At 41.5% G+C, this 18,682-nt stretch overlaps 1 protein-coding gene across 1 annotated transcript in view; it reads right to left on the minus strand.

Moving 5' to 3' along the window:
* The window catches only part of Crlf3 (cytokine receptor like factor 3), a 38,357-nt gene that overhangs the window by 9,060 nt on the left and 10,615 nt on the right, over window positions 1-18,682 (minus strand). The window contains exons 2-6 of the mRNA XM_055619631.1: window positions 12,053-12,260; window positions 8,616-8,703; window positions 7,700-7,877; window positions 4,011-4,233; window positions 2,608-2,740 (exon numbers count right to left, since the gene is read on the minus strand). Coding sequence (XP_055475606.1) covers window positions 2,608-2,740; window positions 4,011-4,233; window positions 7,700-7,877; window positions 8,616-8,703; window positions 12,053-12,260 — 830 coding nt within the window. The remainder of the gene's footprint in view (window positions 1-2,607; window positions 2,741-4,010; window positions 4,234-7,699; window positions 7,878-8,615; window positions 8,704-12,052; window positions 12,261-18,682) is intronic.

Genomic DNA, 18,682 nt, shown 5'->3' on the forward strand with positions numbered 1-18,682 from the left:
AAGAAAGAAAGAAAGAAAGAAAGAAAGAAAGAAAGAAAGAAAGAAAGAAAAAAGAAATACGAAGAGTGGGAGTGGTGATGCACACTTGTAATCCCAGCACACTGGGAGGGAGAGACAGGCGGATCTCTGTGAGTTTGAGCCAGCCTGGTCTACAAAGCGAGCCCAGGATAGCCAAGGATACACAGTCAAACCCTGTCTTAGGGGAAAAAAAAAAAGGAGAGAAAGTACTAAAAATAGAAAGGGAAGCAGACAGCCCTGGGGAAGAACAAATGCTTTACAAGCCCGAGGCCTGAAGTCCAGCTATACAGCAGCAGCACCACCACATATGTGCTAAGGAGGCGGCAGTAGGACTGCAGATCTCCACATCAGTAAGAATCACACTTACCTCCTCACGAAAGACAACGACAGCACCCTGGATTTCAATCCCATCTTTGCCATTTACTAGCTGTCTCACAGCTTTGTAGGCTGTGCAGTGGTGGCCCACAGCTTTGATCCCAGCACTCTGGAGGCAGAGGCAGGGGCAGGGGCAGAGGCAGGCAGATATCTGTGAGTTTGAGGCCAGCCTAGTCTACAGTGTGAGTTCCAGGACAGCCAAGGCTACACAGAGAAACCCTGTCTCAAAAAACCAAACAAATAAGCAAAACAACAAACAAACATAAAAGCAAAAAACTTCTTCGTGCTTCGATTTCCTCTCTCCTAAAATGGTCAATCACTCTTATGGAAGTAATTCACCCTGAGACTAAAATGAGGCCTGCTGTGCAGCTCAGTTGGCAGTGTCCTCGCCTTGCATTTACAAAGCCTTGGGCTCGGTCCTCAGAACCAATGAGCCAGCAGAGTAGTACACAGCTCTTATCCCAGTTCTTGGGAAGCAGGAGGATCAGAAGTTCAAGGTTTTCCCCAGCTACACAGCCAGGAGTATGTGAGAATATATGCACTAGTACTTGGCACAGAGTGAGTAGCAGTTAGATATCAACTGCAACTATTTACTTCATTTGAGCTCTCTGGCCTGCACCTGTACACAGACACAGACACAGGAGTATTTTCACATAGAAAACTCACTACGTAAGGCACAGATAGGTTTTGGGTTGCAGGTTCTGCCATATTAGATATAGAATGCTTGAAAGGCACAAGTGCTAAAGGTTTGGTCGTCAGCCGGCACTGTTAGAAATGGGTGAAAATCCTGACACCCTGACTGCTAGCACAGCCTCAAAGAGGTGGAGCCAACCAGTCACGGGTTAAGGTACGAGAAGGTGAACCAGACAGCCCACTTCTCTTTGTGAGCCGGTTATCTCAAGTAGTTATTGTACAAATGGAAAGCTAACACAGACCCATTTTTCTCCTCTCCTGGCATTTTTCTGGTGATTCATTTATTTTTTTTTTTTGACTTAATGGATAACAGGAGGTGTCAGTTCAAATGATTTGGCTGGAGGAAAACAGCTCACATAAAACTTCCATATGTTCTCCTAGGACTTACACAAAGAAAACAAAACAGAAAAATAAAAAAAATCCTGTCATATGAGGCTGGTGAGATGGCTCAGTTGATTAAGACACTGGTCATCAAGTCCAAGGAACTGGATTGAAACTCCAGGACTTAACATATTGGAAAGAGAGGATTGACTCCTGACAAGTGTAGAGCCCCCAGAACACACACATGTAATGAAAAGCATTTTTAAGGAAACAAAAATATCCAATAATCTTGAGACTCAAACCTTAGAGGAAATTTTGCTACAGCAAAGTGAACATGGTAAAAACCAGGCACATACTTTGAATCGCTCAAATAAAAACTGGGCTTTGCAAAAAATACATAAAAGAAAACAAAACAAACATCTGGGCTTTGGTTTTCTACAGAGGGTTATTTAGATAGAAATATAACCACAGAACACACTGCTCGCCTAACGAGAAGGAAACACTTCCCGATTTCCTGTATAGAAAAGCAGGTAATGGAAAGCTGATGGCAGGAGAACTTGCTTTCAGTTCTGTTGTACAGTTCTACACATGGTATGTTCACAATGGTGAGCTACTTTTCTGACAAAGGAAAAAACAATTTTTGGCCTCCGGTTTGCTTTGTCGGATATAGAGAGTCTTCTGCAGTCCATGCTGGACTTGCTTCATCTCCTGAGTTCTGGAGTGACAGGTCTGCACCACCGTGCCCCACGTCTGACTTTTACAAGCACTTTTATGAGACATCCTATTTATCCCGACTTACCACAACCAAGAGAGACAAATGGATCAAGTACCAAGCATTTTATGTATAACCCCACGAACACAGATGAGAAAATTGCAACAGGAAATATCTGAAGCCTTGCCAAAAGTCTACTGTGGTGGTATACACCTTTAATCCCAGCAGAGGAAAAGGGAGGCAGAGGCAAGCAGATTTCTCTGAGTTTGAATCCAGTCCAGTCTTTTCGAGTTCTGAGCCAGGCAGGGCTCATAGTGAGACCCTGTTTCAATAAAACAAAACAAAACACAACAAAAACTTTGACAAACTGACACTGTAAGTGATGGACTAAATCTGGGACATGTCACACTCAAACTCGCGCACACCCCCACACATTCCAATACACTGCTAGAGGCGCATCAGGCATTTCCCGCCACTTGTCCACTTGCCTGAATGTTAGCGTCTGCCCACAGAAGTAGGTGGGGGCACTGGAGTAGAGGACACCCGAGGACTCAGCATCGTTCCGGAGAGCTATATTCCTTCGGCTGCTCAGGCTGTAGCCCTCAAACCCAGTTGTCCACTCTTTAAAAGGAAACACATTAAAAATGACTACAGTCTTTCCAAGGGTATACTGAATACAGGCACAGTAAATAGAACTGAGTGAAAGTAACTACTTGGAGCAGTCCTGGCAGTATTTAGTGAGCTTGCTTCTGGGTTGCCTAGCAACCTATGTCATCATGTGTCACCCACCAGACAGATGCATACCTGAGAGGCACGGTCCATTTGCTCCATAAAAGGACCAACCAGCCACTTTGTCTCTTGCCTTCTTACTCTTGCGCTCTCTTGCTGTCTCCTGCTCTCTCCACTTTCTCTGTCAAAGCGCCCTACCTCTACCCCTATCATGTCTCCCTCACCCCCCTTCCATCCAATAAACCTCTTTCATATAGTATCTGTTGTGCATATCATCATTTCCCTGGCTAAACTTAACAAAAGATTTAGTAACAGGGTATTGGTATTAGATCCACAAATTACAGAAAAGATTTAGGTAAATTGCTGTAGGATCTGAAAAAAATTATGTTCACATTTAGTAGTTTGAGGCTATGGCAACCTGACTAAGAATGACTTATTAAAGAGGGGTGGACAGGATCTGTAATCCAGCAAGTATTTATTAGCGTGTAAGGAAATGAGTTCAATCCATAGTACTACATTAGAAATGAAGAAAGAAAACAGCTGGAGAGTGAAGAACACTTGTGGAGGACCAAACTTCAGTTCCCAACACTCCCTTTCGGTTAGCTTATAACGACTCCAGCGGCTTACATAACACCAGCAAACATGTGAACACACATACAATAAATCAAATCTTTAGATAAAAAAAAAAAAGGAAAGAAAAACAAAACAGAATACAATTACTAAGTGTACAGGTAGCCAGGAATGGGGCACATGGCTATAGCCAAGCTACCCGGAAAGCTGAAACAGGACTTCTTGAATTCAAGGTAATCAGGGGTAACACAGCGAGACCCTAACTCTTCTTCCAGGAAATAAGAGAAAAAGAGTATGTCTCTTCAACCAGTAATGGAGGAGATTGGTCTCAATTTCAAGTTAACACTTTTACAAGAGTCTAGAATGCTAGGCACCATTTTCAATGTACAGTTTTAGGTGATGCTCAATCTTGAATTCCGAAGGCAAGATCTGATGAAAACAATTTACATGGAGTGATCTGAGTAAAGGCAGGTTCCACATCCCTCAGCTCAGGATCACCCTTAGCAAAGTGGTTTCTGTGCATGGTTCTCAGCACAGAGGTAAATGCTCCCACACCCCTTTGAGCTTCAGGAGTGAGAAGGTAAGCACTTACCATGAGGCACCAGTGTGGAGTGCCCCGTCTGGGGAACACTCCAAGGACTCCACTCCTGCCGGCCGTCTCCTCGGGCGCAGACTCGGAACTGATAATCAACGTTGGGGTCTATTTGCAACACTATGAATTCAGTTTCAGAACCTACATACACATCTTCAAAATGATTTGCAGTACATTTACGGAACTGGAGCCTGTAATCTTGGGCTATAAAGTCATCATCCACCTATGGAGAAAGATTTTTAAGTTAGGTAAAATCCACAGAACAAACAGGTACATCTAGGGGCAATACGGAACACTGTGGGGGAAGGCATTTGCCACATGCTATCTTCCTTTTGTTTTCCTTGAGATAGAGGCTCACTGTATGTAGCCCAGGCTGGCCTTGAACTCCTGGTGATCTGCCTGCCTCAACTTCCTTAGAGCTAGGATTACAGATAAGTATGTATACTATACATACCAATAAATATGTATTACCATAGCCAGTTGCTTCTCCTTTTCTTTTCTTTTTTTTTAAAGAGTGGGTCTTACTCTATTGCCCAGGCTGGCCTTGAACTCATCATCCTCCTGCCTTGGCATCCCAACACTAATGTTGCCATGCCTAGTTCCTTCCTAGCATTGCTGTGTGTGTGTGTGTGTGTGTGTGTGTGTGTATACACATATACTTTTGCACATCACAAAGCACATGAAAGGTCAAAGGACAACTTGTGGGAGTCAGTTCTGTCCTCCCATGTGGACTCCAGGGATTGAACTCAGTTTGTCAGGCTTCACAAAAATGCCTTCACCAATTAGGAATCTTACCAGCTTTCTCCTTTATTTTAAAACAAACAAACAAATTGAAGCAGCACATAGTGGCACATGTCTTTAATCCCAGCACTCAGGAGGCAGAGACATATCTCTAGGAGTTCGAGGCCAGCCTGGTCTACAAAGTGAGTTCAGGACAGCCAAACTATACAGAGAAACCCTGTCTCAAAAAAATCAAAAAAAGAAAAAAAAATTGGAAAGTGGAGCTGCGGGAGGAAGCCCTGCCTCTAATCACAGCAGCTGGGAAAGCAGACAAGAGGCTCAGCCTTAACTACAAAGCAGGTTCAGGGTAGCTTGGACTACACATGATTCTGAATCACGGCCCTGCAGGAAGGTGCCTTGACACAAAGCCTGGAGACCTGAGTTCAATCCCTGACACCCACATGGAAGAATGAGAGCCAACTCCTATAGGAGTTTGCCCTCCAGACATTTGACAGGACATGTACGTCCACACTATACACACAAAAAGTAATTAGAAAAGAAAAAGAAAAGCTGAGGGAAAGAACAGCTAAACAGAGAGGCACACAGCTATAATCCCAGCACCTAGAAGGACAAGGCAAGGGGAGCACAAACCTGAAATTAGCCCAGGCCACACACCAAACTGTTTATTCTTTGTGTGTATAGTTCTAGGGATGGAGCCCCGTACCTTTCATAGGCAAGCATTCTACCACTGAGTCACAGCCTCAGCTCTATACAAATTCTAGGTCAACCACAGCTATATGACAAGAGGAAGGAAGGAAGGAAGGAAGGAAGGAAGGAAGGAAGGAAGGAAGGAAGGAAGGAAGGAAGGAAGGAAGGAAGAATACAGAGACAATTTTAGAGTTTTGATTCCTTTGAAAAACACAGAAATGTTATGGGAATGTGTTTTTGTTTTAAACTCAGGTGTGGGATACAGGGCTGCATCAGACTGTCCACAGCAGCTGACTATGACTTGCCTCACACTCTAGCAGGGGTGTGATTTTGCCAGCTGCAAACAGTTGCAGGAATAGTGTGATGTTTGGAATTCTGGGGATTTTTCAAAATGCTAGAGCCCTGATACGTGGGTTGTTGGTTATGTTTGTTAAGTAGTTGGGAGCAAAGAAGAAACAAGAAATTAGATATCCTGACAGTGAAAATCAAATTTCCCTAAAAGACATCAATGCCCCCAATTAGCAGGAAGCAGTCTAGTGATAACTTCACTCCTTTCTGACTTCCGACTTTATTCAGGGCTCTCTTTCCTTTCCTTTCTATCCTTTTTCCTCTCTTATCTCGTGTTAGGGGGTTAAAAGTTAAAAGGGTAGAAGAAAAGGGGTAGAGAAAGGTGAAGGGAGAACCCACAGAGTAGCAAAGACCAACTACAGAAAAAAATGCAGGATATATGAATAAAAAAATTATGAATGGCCAATAATCAAACATGGAAATAGAATGTAAAACCATGAGATAGCATTTGGGCCAAGTGTAAGTCTAACAATCCTAAGTACTGGCGAAGACAGTGGGTATTCACACCAGGCGTGGTGGCACGTATCTTTAACCCCAGCACCTGGGAGACCTAGACAGGAGGACTGTGCTGAGTTTGAGGCTAACCTGGTCTATGTAGCAAGGCTCTGGCCCCCCTCCAAAACCAATTCAAAAAAACCACTTACATTACCTAATTACCTAAAAACACCAGGCATTACCTAATACAGATCCAATACACTAAGATCTCATAATTTATAGTGAGATATATTTTAGAAAAAAAAAAAAACTTATACATGTGCACCAAGAAACACAAATAAGAACACTTATAGATAACAACAACAAAGCAATAAGAAAGCAAATAAAAGCCCTGGAAATAAGCAGAGTCCTTGTGGGTTTTTGTTGTTGGACCTTTTAGTGACGACAGTAGTAGAGAATATGGGTACTGAGGGTACCCATTTTTTACGCATTTATTTCTTTCTTCTATATGAAGGCTTCAATTTTTTAAAAATTCACTAAGAAAACAGCTTGTAGACGCCGTGTTGTGTACACTGGTATGGGTATGTGTGTGTATGTGTGTTTCTGTACACATTCCACAACATGCATATGGAGGTCAGAGGACAACTTTAGGGAATCAGTTCTCTTTCTCTCTGGTTTTCTTCAAAACAGGGTTTCAAGCCAGGGTGTGGCCCTGGCTGTCCTGGAACTTACTCTGTAAACCAGGCTGGCCTCGAGTTCAGTGACCCATCTGCCTCTGCCTCCCAAGCGCTGGGGTTAGGCATGTGCCACCACCACCCAGCTGATTCTCTTTTCAACATGTGGATTCCCAGAATCAAACTCATCAGGCTTGGTGGCAAGTGCCTTTAACTACTGAACTATGTTGCTGGCCCTGAATGACCTATCAACAGCTAAGATAAAGTGGCTAATTAGGATTTGGTTTCTAATTAAAATATAATTAACTCATATATACATACATATAATATAAATATTGAATACATGTATATATGAAAAGTATATATTATGTGTGTGTGTCTTGGAACTCAATATATAGACTAGGATGGCCTCAAACTCAAGAAGATCCACCTGTGTCTAGCTCCTAAGTGCTAGAGTGGTGGGTCACGTCTTTAATTCCAGCACTCAGAAAGGCAGAGGCAGGCCCGTATCTATGAGTTCAAAGCCAGTCTTGTCTACAGAGTGAGTTCCAGAACGGCCAAGGCTACACACAGAAACCCTGTCTTGAAAAACAAAAACAAACTAACAAGCAAAAAAAACCAAAACAACAACAACAAAAAAACAATTGTTTTTTCTATCTCCATAACAGGCCTATACTTTAGATAAAAGGGCTGGGGGATTTTTGTTTGGAAAGAGAAAAAAGCATTTGTTAATAAAAAACAATCTTAAAAGCCCCTAGTCACAAATCCGTAACGTTGAAGCCACTTCTGCTGTTCTGTAGGTACCTTACACCATCGGACTATGATCCCTCCAGGTTTCTCTATTAGCTCTTCAATCTGCACTGGGGGGCGGGAAGCCACTGCTCCGTGCTTGAAAATGTGGTCTTTCACTATGTTAAGAATAGAATCATCCAACTGGGCCGACAAACAGGGTACATCAACCAGCAAAGGCACTTCTGGTAAGCTGAGGAAAAAAAGTTCATGTGTTTAAGACACACAACTTGGAGATGAAAATGCAAGGATTATTTCACACTGGTCACATGCTAGAAGAATACCGAAGGCCTCAGCAAATAATTAAGAAGCCGAAGCCTGTGCTGTGAGGGGCTTTCATCTTCCCAAATAAGTATAAGCAAGACAAAAAACTGGAAACCGTGTGGTAGTACATGCTTATGATGCCAGCACTTGGGAGACTGAGACAGGCCACAAGCCAAAGGCCAGCCTGAGCTAGCTGAGACAACAACAACAACAAAAAAAAAATTGTGAGAGAAAAAAAAAAAAAGATAAACTCACAACTGCTGAGTTTATATGAAAAGATCTTGTTTATTGAAATAAGATTTGGTTTCAATAAGGTATTCAAAATGTTTTTTTTTTTTTCCTGTGCAGAAACTGTGACAATCCTTTAACAATCCTTTATATATTGCTCTAATTTCATTATGTGTGCTTCTTTGAAAGCAGGCACCAGAAGTTTTAGAATTTAACAATTTTCTTATCTACAGGAATTGAAAAAGATCTATAATAATACTACGTCAAAGATTTCAACCACAACTGTTTAACACTAGTAGTAATGATAACGGGAAGTAAAGCCTTTAAAAACAGATTCTCTATTTCCTATAATCAGAATTTTTTTAACAGGGAAGATCAGGAGAAAGGCAAAGTACATTAAGTTCTTAAAAATAAATCCAAAAGGGACAAATCCTTTTACCTGTCCAACTGAATGTGTGAGGCCTTTTTAGTAAAGTTCCACAATTTATCATTCTGTTCTTCTATACCACCAAGAATTGCGATCTCACCTATAATTGAAGGTCAGAAAACTAGCTGAGTAAAAAAACAGCCAGTCTAAAGTCATTAATTACTATACAGTAATCAACATAACTCTTATCTACTGTGAATTTCCAGCTTTGTTAAAAGCTAACTCCCAAGTGACATACAATCAAACTGTCAAGATGACTTGGTAAGCCAGAGAGAAAAGGGGTTGGCAAAATTTTGCCAGAGACCAAAGAGACTGTTCTACAATTGCAAATTTAGCTCAACAAACAATTTTACACAGAGGAGAAGGCCAGGGACATTTTCTCATTCCTCTTTATCAATTCTTTGGGGCTTTTTTCATCCTATATTTTCTTAAACTGATTTACTGGGGGAGATAATTTATATGTGCAAGTCAGAGGACAACTTGTGGGAGTTAGTTCTTTCCACCATGTGACTTTCAGGGACCTACCTCAGGCTGTCAAGTTTGGCACTAAGCTCCTTCACCCACTGAGCCACCTGGCCAGCACTTTTTCTGACTTTTTCGAGGTAAAATATCACTATATAATCCTGGTTGGCCTAAAACTTGCTATGTAGGCCAGGCTGGCCTCAAGATATTCCTGGCTCCAACTCTTGAGTGTGGGGATGCCAGGGGTGAGACACCACACTCCTGGCTCTTCTTTGTCAGTTTTAACAGGAACAAAGTATCCTCCTAAGAGCAGCAATAGGACATAGGATCTTAAACAACCAAATGATACCTTAGGTGGTACATGCCTGCTATTCTAGCACTTATGAGACTGAGGCAGAAGAATACATCTGAGTTTGAGACAAGCCTGTGCCATACAATGATACCCTGCCTCAAAAAAAAAAAGAAAGAAAGAAAGAAAAAGAAAAAGAAGTCAAATGATGCAGTCAGATTCCCTTGAAAGCATACTATACATTGCATCAGAAATTACCCAACAGAACAATAAGGAATGCCATATAGAGGGTATGAAAATGGCCAATCTCTACATCCTCCCCAATGATGAAGGATACTGGTATACTGTCGAAATGCACCCTGGAGTTACTAAAACTTTCTTTTTTAAAATAATTACTTTTACTGACTTTATGCGAATGTGTATTTGTATGTGCGAGAGCATGCACGCCATGCCATGCAAGTGGAAGTCAGAGGATGACTCACAGGAGTTGATCCTCTCCCTCTACCACTTGGTCCCAAGACCAAACTCAGGTCATCAGGCTTGGCAGCAAGTACCTTTACTCAATCAGCCATCTTGCCAGCCTCAACTCAAGTTTCCTGAGAGAATATGACCTTCTTTACTGAAAGAAAAACAAACATACTGAACACTCCCTCAAAAGTTTCTAGCACTTGGAAGGTAGAAGCAAGGTGACTCCTAGCCACCATTAGATAATTAGCTTATTAAGACCCTCTTATTAAGAGGTTCAAGCTAGCCTGGGTATGAAGCACTTAAAAAAAAAAAAAAAAAGGAGGGGGGGACTGGAGAGATAATTCAGAGATTTAAGAGCAATTGTTCATACAGAGGATCCAGGTTTATTTCCCAGCACCCACACGGCGATTCACAACCATCTGCAACTCCACTTTCAGGGGATCTGGTCTCCACAGGCACCAAGCATGTAAGAGGTATATATACAAATATGCTGGAAAAACTTATAAAAATAAAATGAAAAAATTAAAAAATACAGAGAAGCTTTTATCTCTTGGGAGGGAGAGGGAAAAGTTCAAAATTAAAAATATTTCTGAACAACAACAAAAAAAATTCAAGCATTAAGTGCTATGACAAACAAGTATGTGCCTCAAAGGTTTTATTTTCAGAAATGAAAGCACAGTCCTCACTGTGATGGGTGTGCACACTTGGGCCTTGTGCTGACCTGCTTCTGGGTCTGCTTCCAAATTTACAGCCTCCAGGGGAAGATGTTCTGTGGTTCTGCTAAAAAGAATGTTCTCAAAGGCACTATTATGTCCGTAAAAATAAACATGTCTCACTGAGGCTTACAATTAACTACACAGCAACTGTGAGGCCTGGGCTACTCTCCTTATATAACTCACGCTTGCAACAGATCTTTGACATTCCCTCTTCTCTTGAAGTCACTTCTGTTGAGAATCTCAGCCACCTCTTTTCCTTTGCTTGATGAATTTCTTCAAGCCTCTGTGGAACTCCCACACAGGGCTGTCCTATATGTCCCCAGACAGATTCTTTTGTTCTTCAGTAAGATTTTAGATCTTATTCAGCGTGAATCTCATGAATTACAAACCCTGAAGAGCAGAACTCTTACTTTTTAATTTAATATACCTACCAAATGCCTGCCCTGTGTCAACATCAAGGAAGAAAGAGAGGGATGTACAATCTAAGACCTATGTGTGACTTAATAACAATAAAACCTGCCTAACTACTGGAATATAAAAACTCAAAATGAAGTTAGGAATGATGGCTCATACCAGTAAGCCTAGTACACATCCTGCTTAGTCACGCAGACTGCTGAGAATTCATGGCTGCCTGCATAGTAAAAGGAGACCCTATCTTAAGAACACAAAACAAAAAAAATAAATGTACAAAAACTTACAAGAAGCTGTGAAGATAATTTGAAATTAAATGCTGAGTAAGTGATTGAAAATGTAATGCATGAGCCCATAGATGGCTCAGGTGGTAAAGGTATTTGCCACCAAGCCTGGTAACCTGAGCTCTATCCATGGGATACATGGGATACTCCTTTAAAAAAAGAATTGTAGGGGCTGGAGAGATGGCTCAAAGGTTAAGAGCACTGTCTGTTCTTCCAGAGGTCCTGAGTTTAATTCCCAATTCACAACCATCTATAATGAGGCCCTCTTCTGCCGTTCAGGTGTACATGCAGACAGAACACTGTATAAATTTTATATATATATATACATATATATATACACATATATATGTATATATATATACACATATATATGTATATATATATATATATATATATATATATTTTTTTTTTTTTTTAAATTTGTGAAGCAGGGCACATGCCTTTAATCCCAGAACTGGGGAGGCATAGCCAGGCAGATCTCTGTAAATTCAAGTCCATCCTGGTCTTCAGACTTCCAGGACTGGTAGAGTTACATAGAGAAATCCTGTCTCAGGAAAAAAATAAAAACTGTGAATTAGATACCATAATCACAGGACCTTCTGGAACACTCACTCTTTGTTTTACAAATGATTCCAGTCGACACTTTGATTGGGCTTAGACTAAGGTTCTCACAGCTTATCTGCAGTCCTGTATTATAAACTATTTCAAGGTAGAAGCATCCCAGGCACCCTTCAGATGTTAAGAAGCCTGTAGTATCCTGAGAAATCGGCTGGGTATCAACCAGAATGTAAGGATTTAACAGGTGCCCTGGATGCCCACCTTCTCGAACCAGGTCCTCCGCGGTGTTAACCCCGTGCTCTATGAGCTTCTGGCAGTCATCCAGTGGTTTGATGGTCTCCTGTTCAATAGTGTCCACCTCCTGCAAGAGGGTCACCAACCGCTCATCCAACAGCTTCCCAAGGGTTCCTTTCAAATCACTAAAATGCTGTTTGAGGACATCTCTTGTCTGTGAAGCACTCTCCTTTATCTGAAAAGAACACAGAAATTCAAATTTAGAATCTCTAGAAAAAGTTAAAACACAGACATCATTCATAATTACCTAACTGTACCACACAACTGCCATCTTCTACTCATCAGAAAAAGATACTGTGCTGGGGTTGAACTTATGGCCCCACACAGGCCAGACAAGTATTCTACTGTGGAGTCATTATATACCCACAAGTGCACCCTCCCCTTTCTTTTGTTAATTAAGACAGGGTCTTACTATGTAGCCTAGGCTGGCCCCAAGCTTAAAATCTCCCTGCCTCTCAAGTGCTAGGATTTTAAGGTGCATCATCAGCCCTGATCACACTTTTATTTAAACAGTGGGGTGGGGGATGAAGTAGGGTCTTCAGTATAGCTCTGGCCTGGAGCTTGCTCTGATCCTGTAATCCTCTGACCTCAGCTTAGTAGAAAATTTTAATGTAGCCAAGGGTGTCAGAACACATCTATAATACCAACACTCAGGAGGCCTCATAAATTTGAAACTTGCTCAGATTATATAGCAAGACCCTGTCTTACAAAGAACTTTTTTGTTAATTGAATTATATACACTTAAGGTACACAGTGTTTGTTTTTTTTTTTTTAAGGAACAACTTTTTTTTTAAAGATTTATTTATTTATTATGGATACAAAGTTCTGTTTACATGTACACCTGCACACCAGAAGAGGGCACTAGATCTCATTATAGATGGTTGTGAGCCATCATGTGGTTGCTGGGAATTGAACTCAGGACCTCTGGAAGAGCAGCTAGTGCTCTTAACCTCAGAGCCATCTCTCCAGCTCCACAGTGTGTTTTGATATAAAATAATCAGTTGATACGTCTGTCAAGCTAATCATCTTTTTAACCATTTTTTGACAGTTATTCTATTTACTTATTCTTTGTTGTTTTTTAAAGATTATTACTTATTATTTATATAGAATTCTGCCTGCATGTGGGCCTGCATGTCGGTAGAGGGCACTAGATCTCATTATAGATGGTTGTAAGCCACCATGTGGTTGCTGGGAATTGAACTCGGGGCCTTTGGAAGAGCCAGTGCTCTTAACCTCTGAGTCATCTCTCCAGCCCATCTTTCGTTTTTTTGTTTTTTTTTTGAGGCAAAATTTCTCTGTTTAGCTGACTGTCCTGGAACTCACTCTGTAGACCACAATGGCCTCAAACTCAGATCCAAGAGTGCTGGGATTACGCCCAGCTTGATGTAGTTAAAGAACACTTTTAAAATTTCTTGTAGTGTGTGTGTGTGTGTGTGTGTGTGTGTGTGTGTGTGTGTGTGTGTGTGTGTAAGAGAGAGAAAGAGGGAGGGAGCTGGTGCTCCTGTGCTATAGCACCTGGGCCTTTACATGTATGTAGAAGTTACAGGATGACTTTTGGTAGTCAGTTCTCTCCTTCCATCATGCGGGGCATCAGGGCCTGACTTCAGTTTGTCAAGCTTGGGGCAAGCACCTTTACCCAACAAGCTATCTTATCAGCCCTATGATTACTTTCTTTATATGTGGTAAGAATACTGAAGCTCTATCTTAGTAGTCTGCAAAACACAATACAGTATTAGTCCCTATCCTGTACATCAGAGCTCCAGAATATGTCCAGCATATCACTAAAACACTGAGCCTTGGGACCACCATTTCACTATTTCTCTCCCCCTCATAGAAATGAGTATCCTAACCAGGATCCTACTCCACGTTCCTACAAATGGATCGTTGTCAGATTCCACAGAAGTGAGGTCATAGAACACTTCCCTTCTGTGTTTGCTTGCTCCACTTGGCCTCTTGAGGCTAAGCATGTGCCACCAATACTCAGCTTTGTTTTTAGTTTACTTTTATGTCTGTGTATGTTCATGTGAGCACATGTGTATGGGCAGAGATGTCTTCCTAGATCACTGTCTACTTCATTTTGGGGAACAGGGTCTCTCACTGATCACAGAGACTAATGATTGATTAAACTGGTTGGCCAATAATCAAAGCAAGTAGTAAAACTTTTCTTTGCGAAGGGATTCCGTGTGCTCCCTGTTAATTCGGATCACCAGGGTTCCTCCTGAGGCTGACTGAACAAAGCTGAGGAGGGACAGGAGGGCCAATGTTCACTTGATGTAGGCACACTGGAGGTTCTGCCCACATTCTGAAATACACTGTCCTCAGTCCACAGGGCCAAGTTTAAGAGTCTTTGTTCTAGGCATTATGACAGAAAAGTCTTTGTAGCTCAGAATTCTGAAAGCAACTAAGCTGTTTGTACAGTCACCAGGTGTTTTTATATGTAATCTGGATAACACAGTCCATTTCCCCTCAGTACAATACTAACTCTAAATTGGACAGTTAAGTTAAAGCAAACACATGAACTGGGATAGGCCCTGGTAACAGGGCACTTGCCCAGCAGTGCAAGGTCCTGGATTCAATCTACAGCAATAAGAATTAAAAGTTCTGGGGCTGGAGAGATGGCTCAGAGGTTAAGAGCACTGGCTGTTCTTCCTAAAGGTCCTGAGTTCAATTCCCAGAGACCACATGGTGGCTCATAACCATCTATAATGACATCTGGTGTCCTCTTCTGACATATAGGCATACACACAGGCAGAATAGTATATAATAAATAAATCTTTTAAAAAATTTTTTTAAAGTTCCCAAAACCATCATTTTGCTTTACAATCAATAGTGGTTTCATGACATATTATATACTAACCTAATTTTCTTGCCAGCTTTCTCTTGACCAGAGTTAGAAGTATGAACACACACAAAATAAAGTAATCCAAGCTGGACATTTAAAAGCAATGCATGCTTTTAAACCCAGCACTCAGGGAGGTAGAGGCAGCTGGACCTCTGAGTTCTAGGGCAGCCTGGTTTACTAAGCGAGTCCAGGACAGCCACAGCTACACAGAGAAATGTACACACACACACAATTTCCCTGTTCAAACTGTGCGGTGGTGGTATGCGTCCTTAATCCTAGCACTAGGAAGGCAGAGACAGGCAGATCTCTATGAGTTTGAGGCCTTTTCTATAGAGGGAGTTCCAGAACAGCCAGGGCTACACAGAGAAACCCTGTCTCAAAACCTGAAAAATAAAAATAAAATGAAGAAAAAAACTACAGAGAGAATGCCTTACAATGTTTATATTGTTAGCAATGTGTAGTATTGGGCTCTAGACCTACCACATTTTTTGTTGTTCATTTTTTGTTTTGAGATGAGATCTCAGGGATACCAAGCCTCAAAGTCATATGTAGCTCAAGATGACCTTGAACTTCTGATCCTCCTTCTACCACCTCTCCAACACTGGTATTACAGGTAGGTGCCCCCATGCCCAGCTTCATGCATGCTAGGCAAGTAGTCTCCCAACTGAGCAAATCCCCAGGTTCTGAGCCCCAGAACCTGCATTTTTGAAGGCCACAGCTGATTCATCAAGTCAGCACCGTGCTACATTTCAGACCTCCCTCCAGGAGAAGACTGCACCAGCACTGTACCAGCACGGCACTGCCTTGGCCTTTAACGGATACAGCGAATGCAGGAAGCGCACTGGTTAGGTAAAGTCAATTTCCTCTTTAGAAAGAGTTCAAAAGCTCCTCAGACATTGCAGGCCCATGTTATGTTGTTTTGTTTCAGAACCTTGGGGGGAAAGGGAAGTATGTACACACCAGCAGTGAGGACTGTGGGAGGGAGAATCCATTTCTAAACCCACCTCTTGTGTGCTCACCGTAAATTTGATATCTTCTGTTCACAGAATACCAACCACTGCCATTTCAACCCTTAGATCATTTTCTTCTTCCAAAAGCAGTTCCCAATTTAAAGCTCAGTCAACATTAATCCAACCACATAAGCAATCAAGTACATTTTCTTGGCGTTATAAAGAGTTTTAAAATAGAAGCTCACTGATAAAAGTCTCCTTGTGTTTGAGGTGGTCCAATGTTCTCACTCTTATCTCACGGAAGCACCGTAGCTCTCGGTCTGCAGTGAATACAACTGGGAAAGGCAGCACTAAAACTCACACAGCTCAGCAAGACTTTCACTGTGCTCTGCCCCTGACGCCAGGAGCCATGTTCTCTCCATTGAGGTGGTTTTTACTTATAGACGTGATTTTAAGAAGTTCCAAGCATAATGGCACACTTCTGAAACCTAAACACTCAAAGAGGCGGAGGCAAGAGCCAGAGGTGTATTCAGTGAGTTCCAGACTAGCTACTTCTATACTATGAAACAATGTTCGTTCATAAATGGTTCCTAGGAAAACCAGTACATTTTGAGGATACTTTCTATCATACCAACTATTTTTTTGGATGTATTCCAAGCTGGCATTGAATTTGTTATACAGCCCACTCAAAAATGACCCTGAACTGATCCCCCTGCCTCCACCCCAAGTGCTGAGATTATGCACCTAAGATTATGGATCCCGGCTTCATGCTAGATAAGCACTCTACCAACTCTACAATGAATCCTCAGCTTTCATAACACACACTCCCTGCGCTGCACCTGCACAAATCATAATGTATTTAACAACCGTCACCCTCAAATGTTTCCTAACCATCTAGGACAGAGTTCCTCAACCTGTGGGGTCATGACCCCTGCGAGAATCTAATGATTTTTCACAGGTCACCTAAGATCATTAGAAAACACAGATCTTTACATTTCAATTCTAACAGTAGCAAGATTACCGTTATGAATTAGCAACAAAAATGTGATATTTGGGCGTCACCACGTGAGGAACTGTAAGAAATGGCATTAGGAAGGTTGAGAACCACTGAGCTAGGACAATCTCTCTGTTTATAGCAAAGCAGATTTCAGAATATACATGGCCAGCCACCATACCTTTTACTCTTATTACTCAGGAGGGAGAGGCAGGCGAACCTCTGAACTCAAAGCCAACTTGGTCTACAAAGCAAGTTCTAGGCCAGCCAAGAGAGAAAGTGTAAATAGCAGGCAACTCAACGTCTCCAGGAAGACACTGTAACGTATAAAATTTATATTCAGTCACTCCTACTGAAACCTCCAGTGTGACAGATCAAAATTTAATGTATTTATTTATTTATTTTGAGGCAGGATCTCTACATAGCCCTGGCTGTCCTGGAACTCACAGAGATCTATCTGCCTGTCTCTGCCTCCACAGTGCTAGAATTAAAAGATGTTGTTATCAACCCTGCAAGATCATTAAAACTAATGAAGTATTCACTAAAGCTGAGTTTAAACTTAACTTTTTACAAGTTAACATGATAATGAGCTTGCAAAATATGACCCAATGATAAAAACAAAAAAAAACCCAAACAAACAAAAAAAAAACCCACACACACACAACTGACATACCTTCCTCCAGTGTTTAGCTGTTAAAAAGTCATAAAAGTTGAGCTGGAGAGATGGCCTAGCAGTTAAGAGCACTGGATGTTCTTCCAGAGGAACCTACATGGCACCTACATGGTGGCTCACAACTGTCTATAACTCCAGTTGCAGGGGATCTGACACCCTCACACACATATACATATGCAGGCAAAACACCATTGAACATAAAATATAAAAAAAAGTAAGTAATTTAAAGAGGCCATAAAATGTATTCAAACCTAGCATGGCATGCCTTTAATTCTAGCACTTGGGAGGCAGAGGCAGGTGGATCTCTGAGTTTGAGGCCAGCCTGGTCTACAGAGGGAGCTCCAGGCCAGCCAACACTACACAGAAAAAAAACCTGTCTTGAAAAAGCAAATAAAAAATTGTATTTAAATCCAAAGATATCCCTAGCCAGACTTGATTATACATGTTTATAGTTCAACACTCAGGAGGTAGTCATAGAAGATCAAGATTTCAAGGTCATCCACAGCTATATACTGAGTTCAAGGCCACCTAGTCTCAAAATATGTTTTTAAAAAAAAACGCTGCAATATATATACTTGATATATTAGCATAATACTATTAGTTCAAAATATATTATTAATGAGAGAGACCAAAACAATGACAACAAACACTAGGCAAGCGCTACATCTTCAGCTTTGCTGAGTGTGTTTTTTTGTTTGTTTGTTTTATTTTTCCTAAGACAGGGTTTCTCTGTGTAACCTTGTCTGCTCTGGACGCACTCTGTACACTAGGCTAGCCCAAACTCATAGAAATCGCCTGCCTCTGCTTCCCAGAGTACTGGGATTACAGGCGTGTGCCACCAGGCTCAGCTGTTCAGTTATTTCAGTTTTAAGACTGGGTCTTAGATAATAGTCCTGGCTAGACTGGAACTTCGAACATGTAGCATGCCTGTAGGAACACCATGCCTAGCTATTTGTTTTCATTGTTGTTGGAGGGGAGGGGTAAACATGAAAGCTCTTAAATTTTTTTTCTTTCTTTTTTAAAATAAAATTATTTTAGCCAGGTGATGATGATGATAGTGCCCTCCCTTCCTTTCTTTCTTTCTTTCTTCCTTCCTTCCTTCCTTCCTTCCTTCCTTCCTTCCTTCCTTCCTTCCTTC

Source organism: Psammomys obesus, unplaced genomic scaffold, assembly GCF_907164565.1.
Source record: "Psammomys obesus unplaced genomic scaffold, mPsaObe1.curated_primary_1811, whole genome shotgun sequence".
In the NCBI taxonomy this organism is placed as follows: Eukaryota; Metazoa; Chordata; class Mammalia; order Rodentia; family Muridae; genus Psammomys; species Psammomys obesus.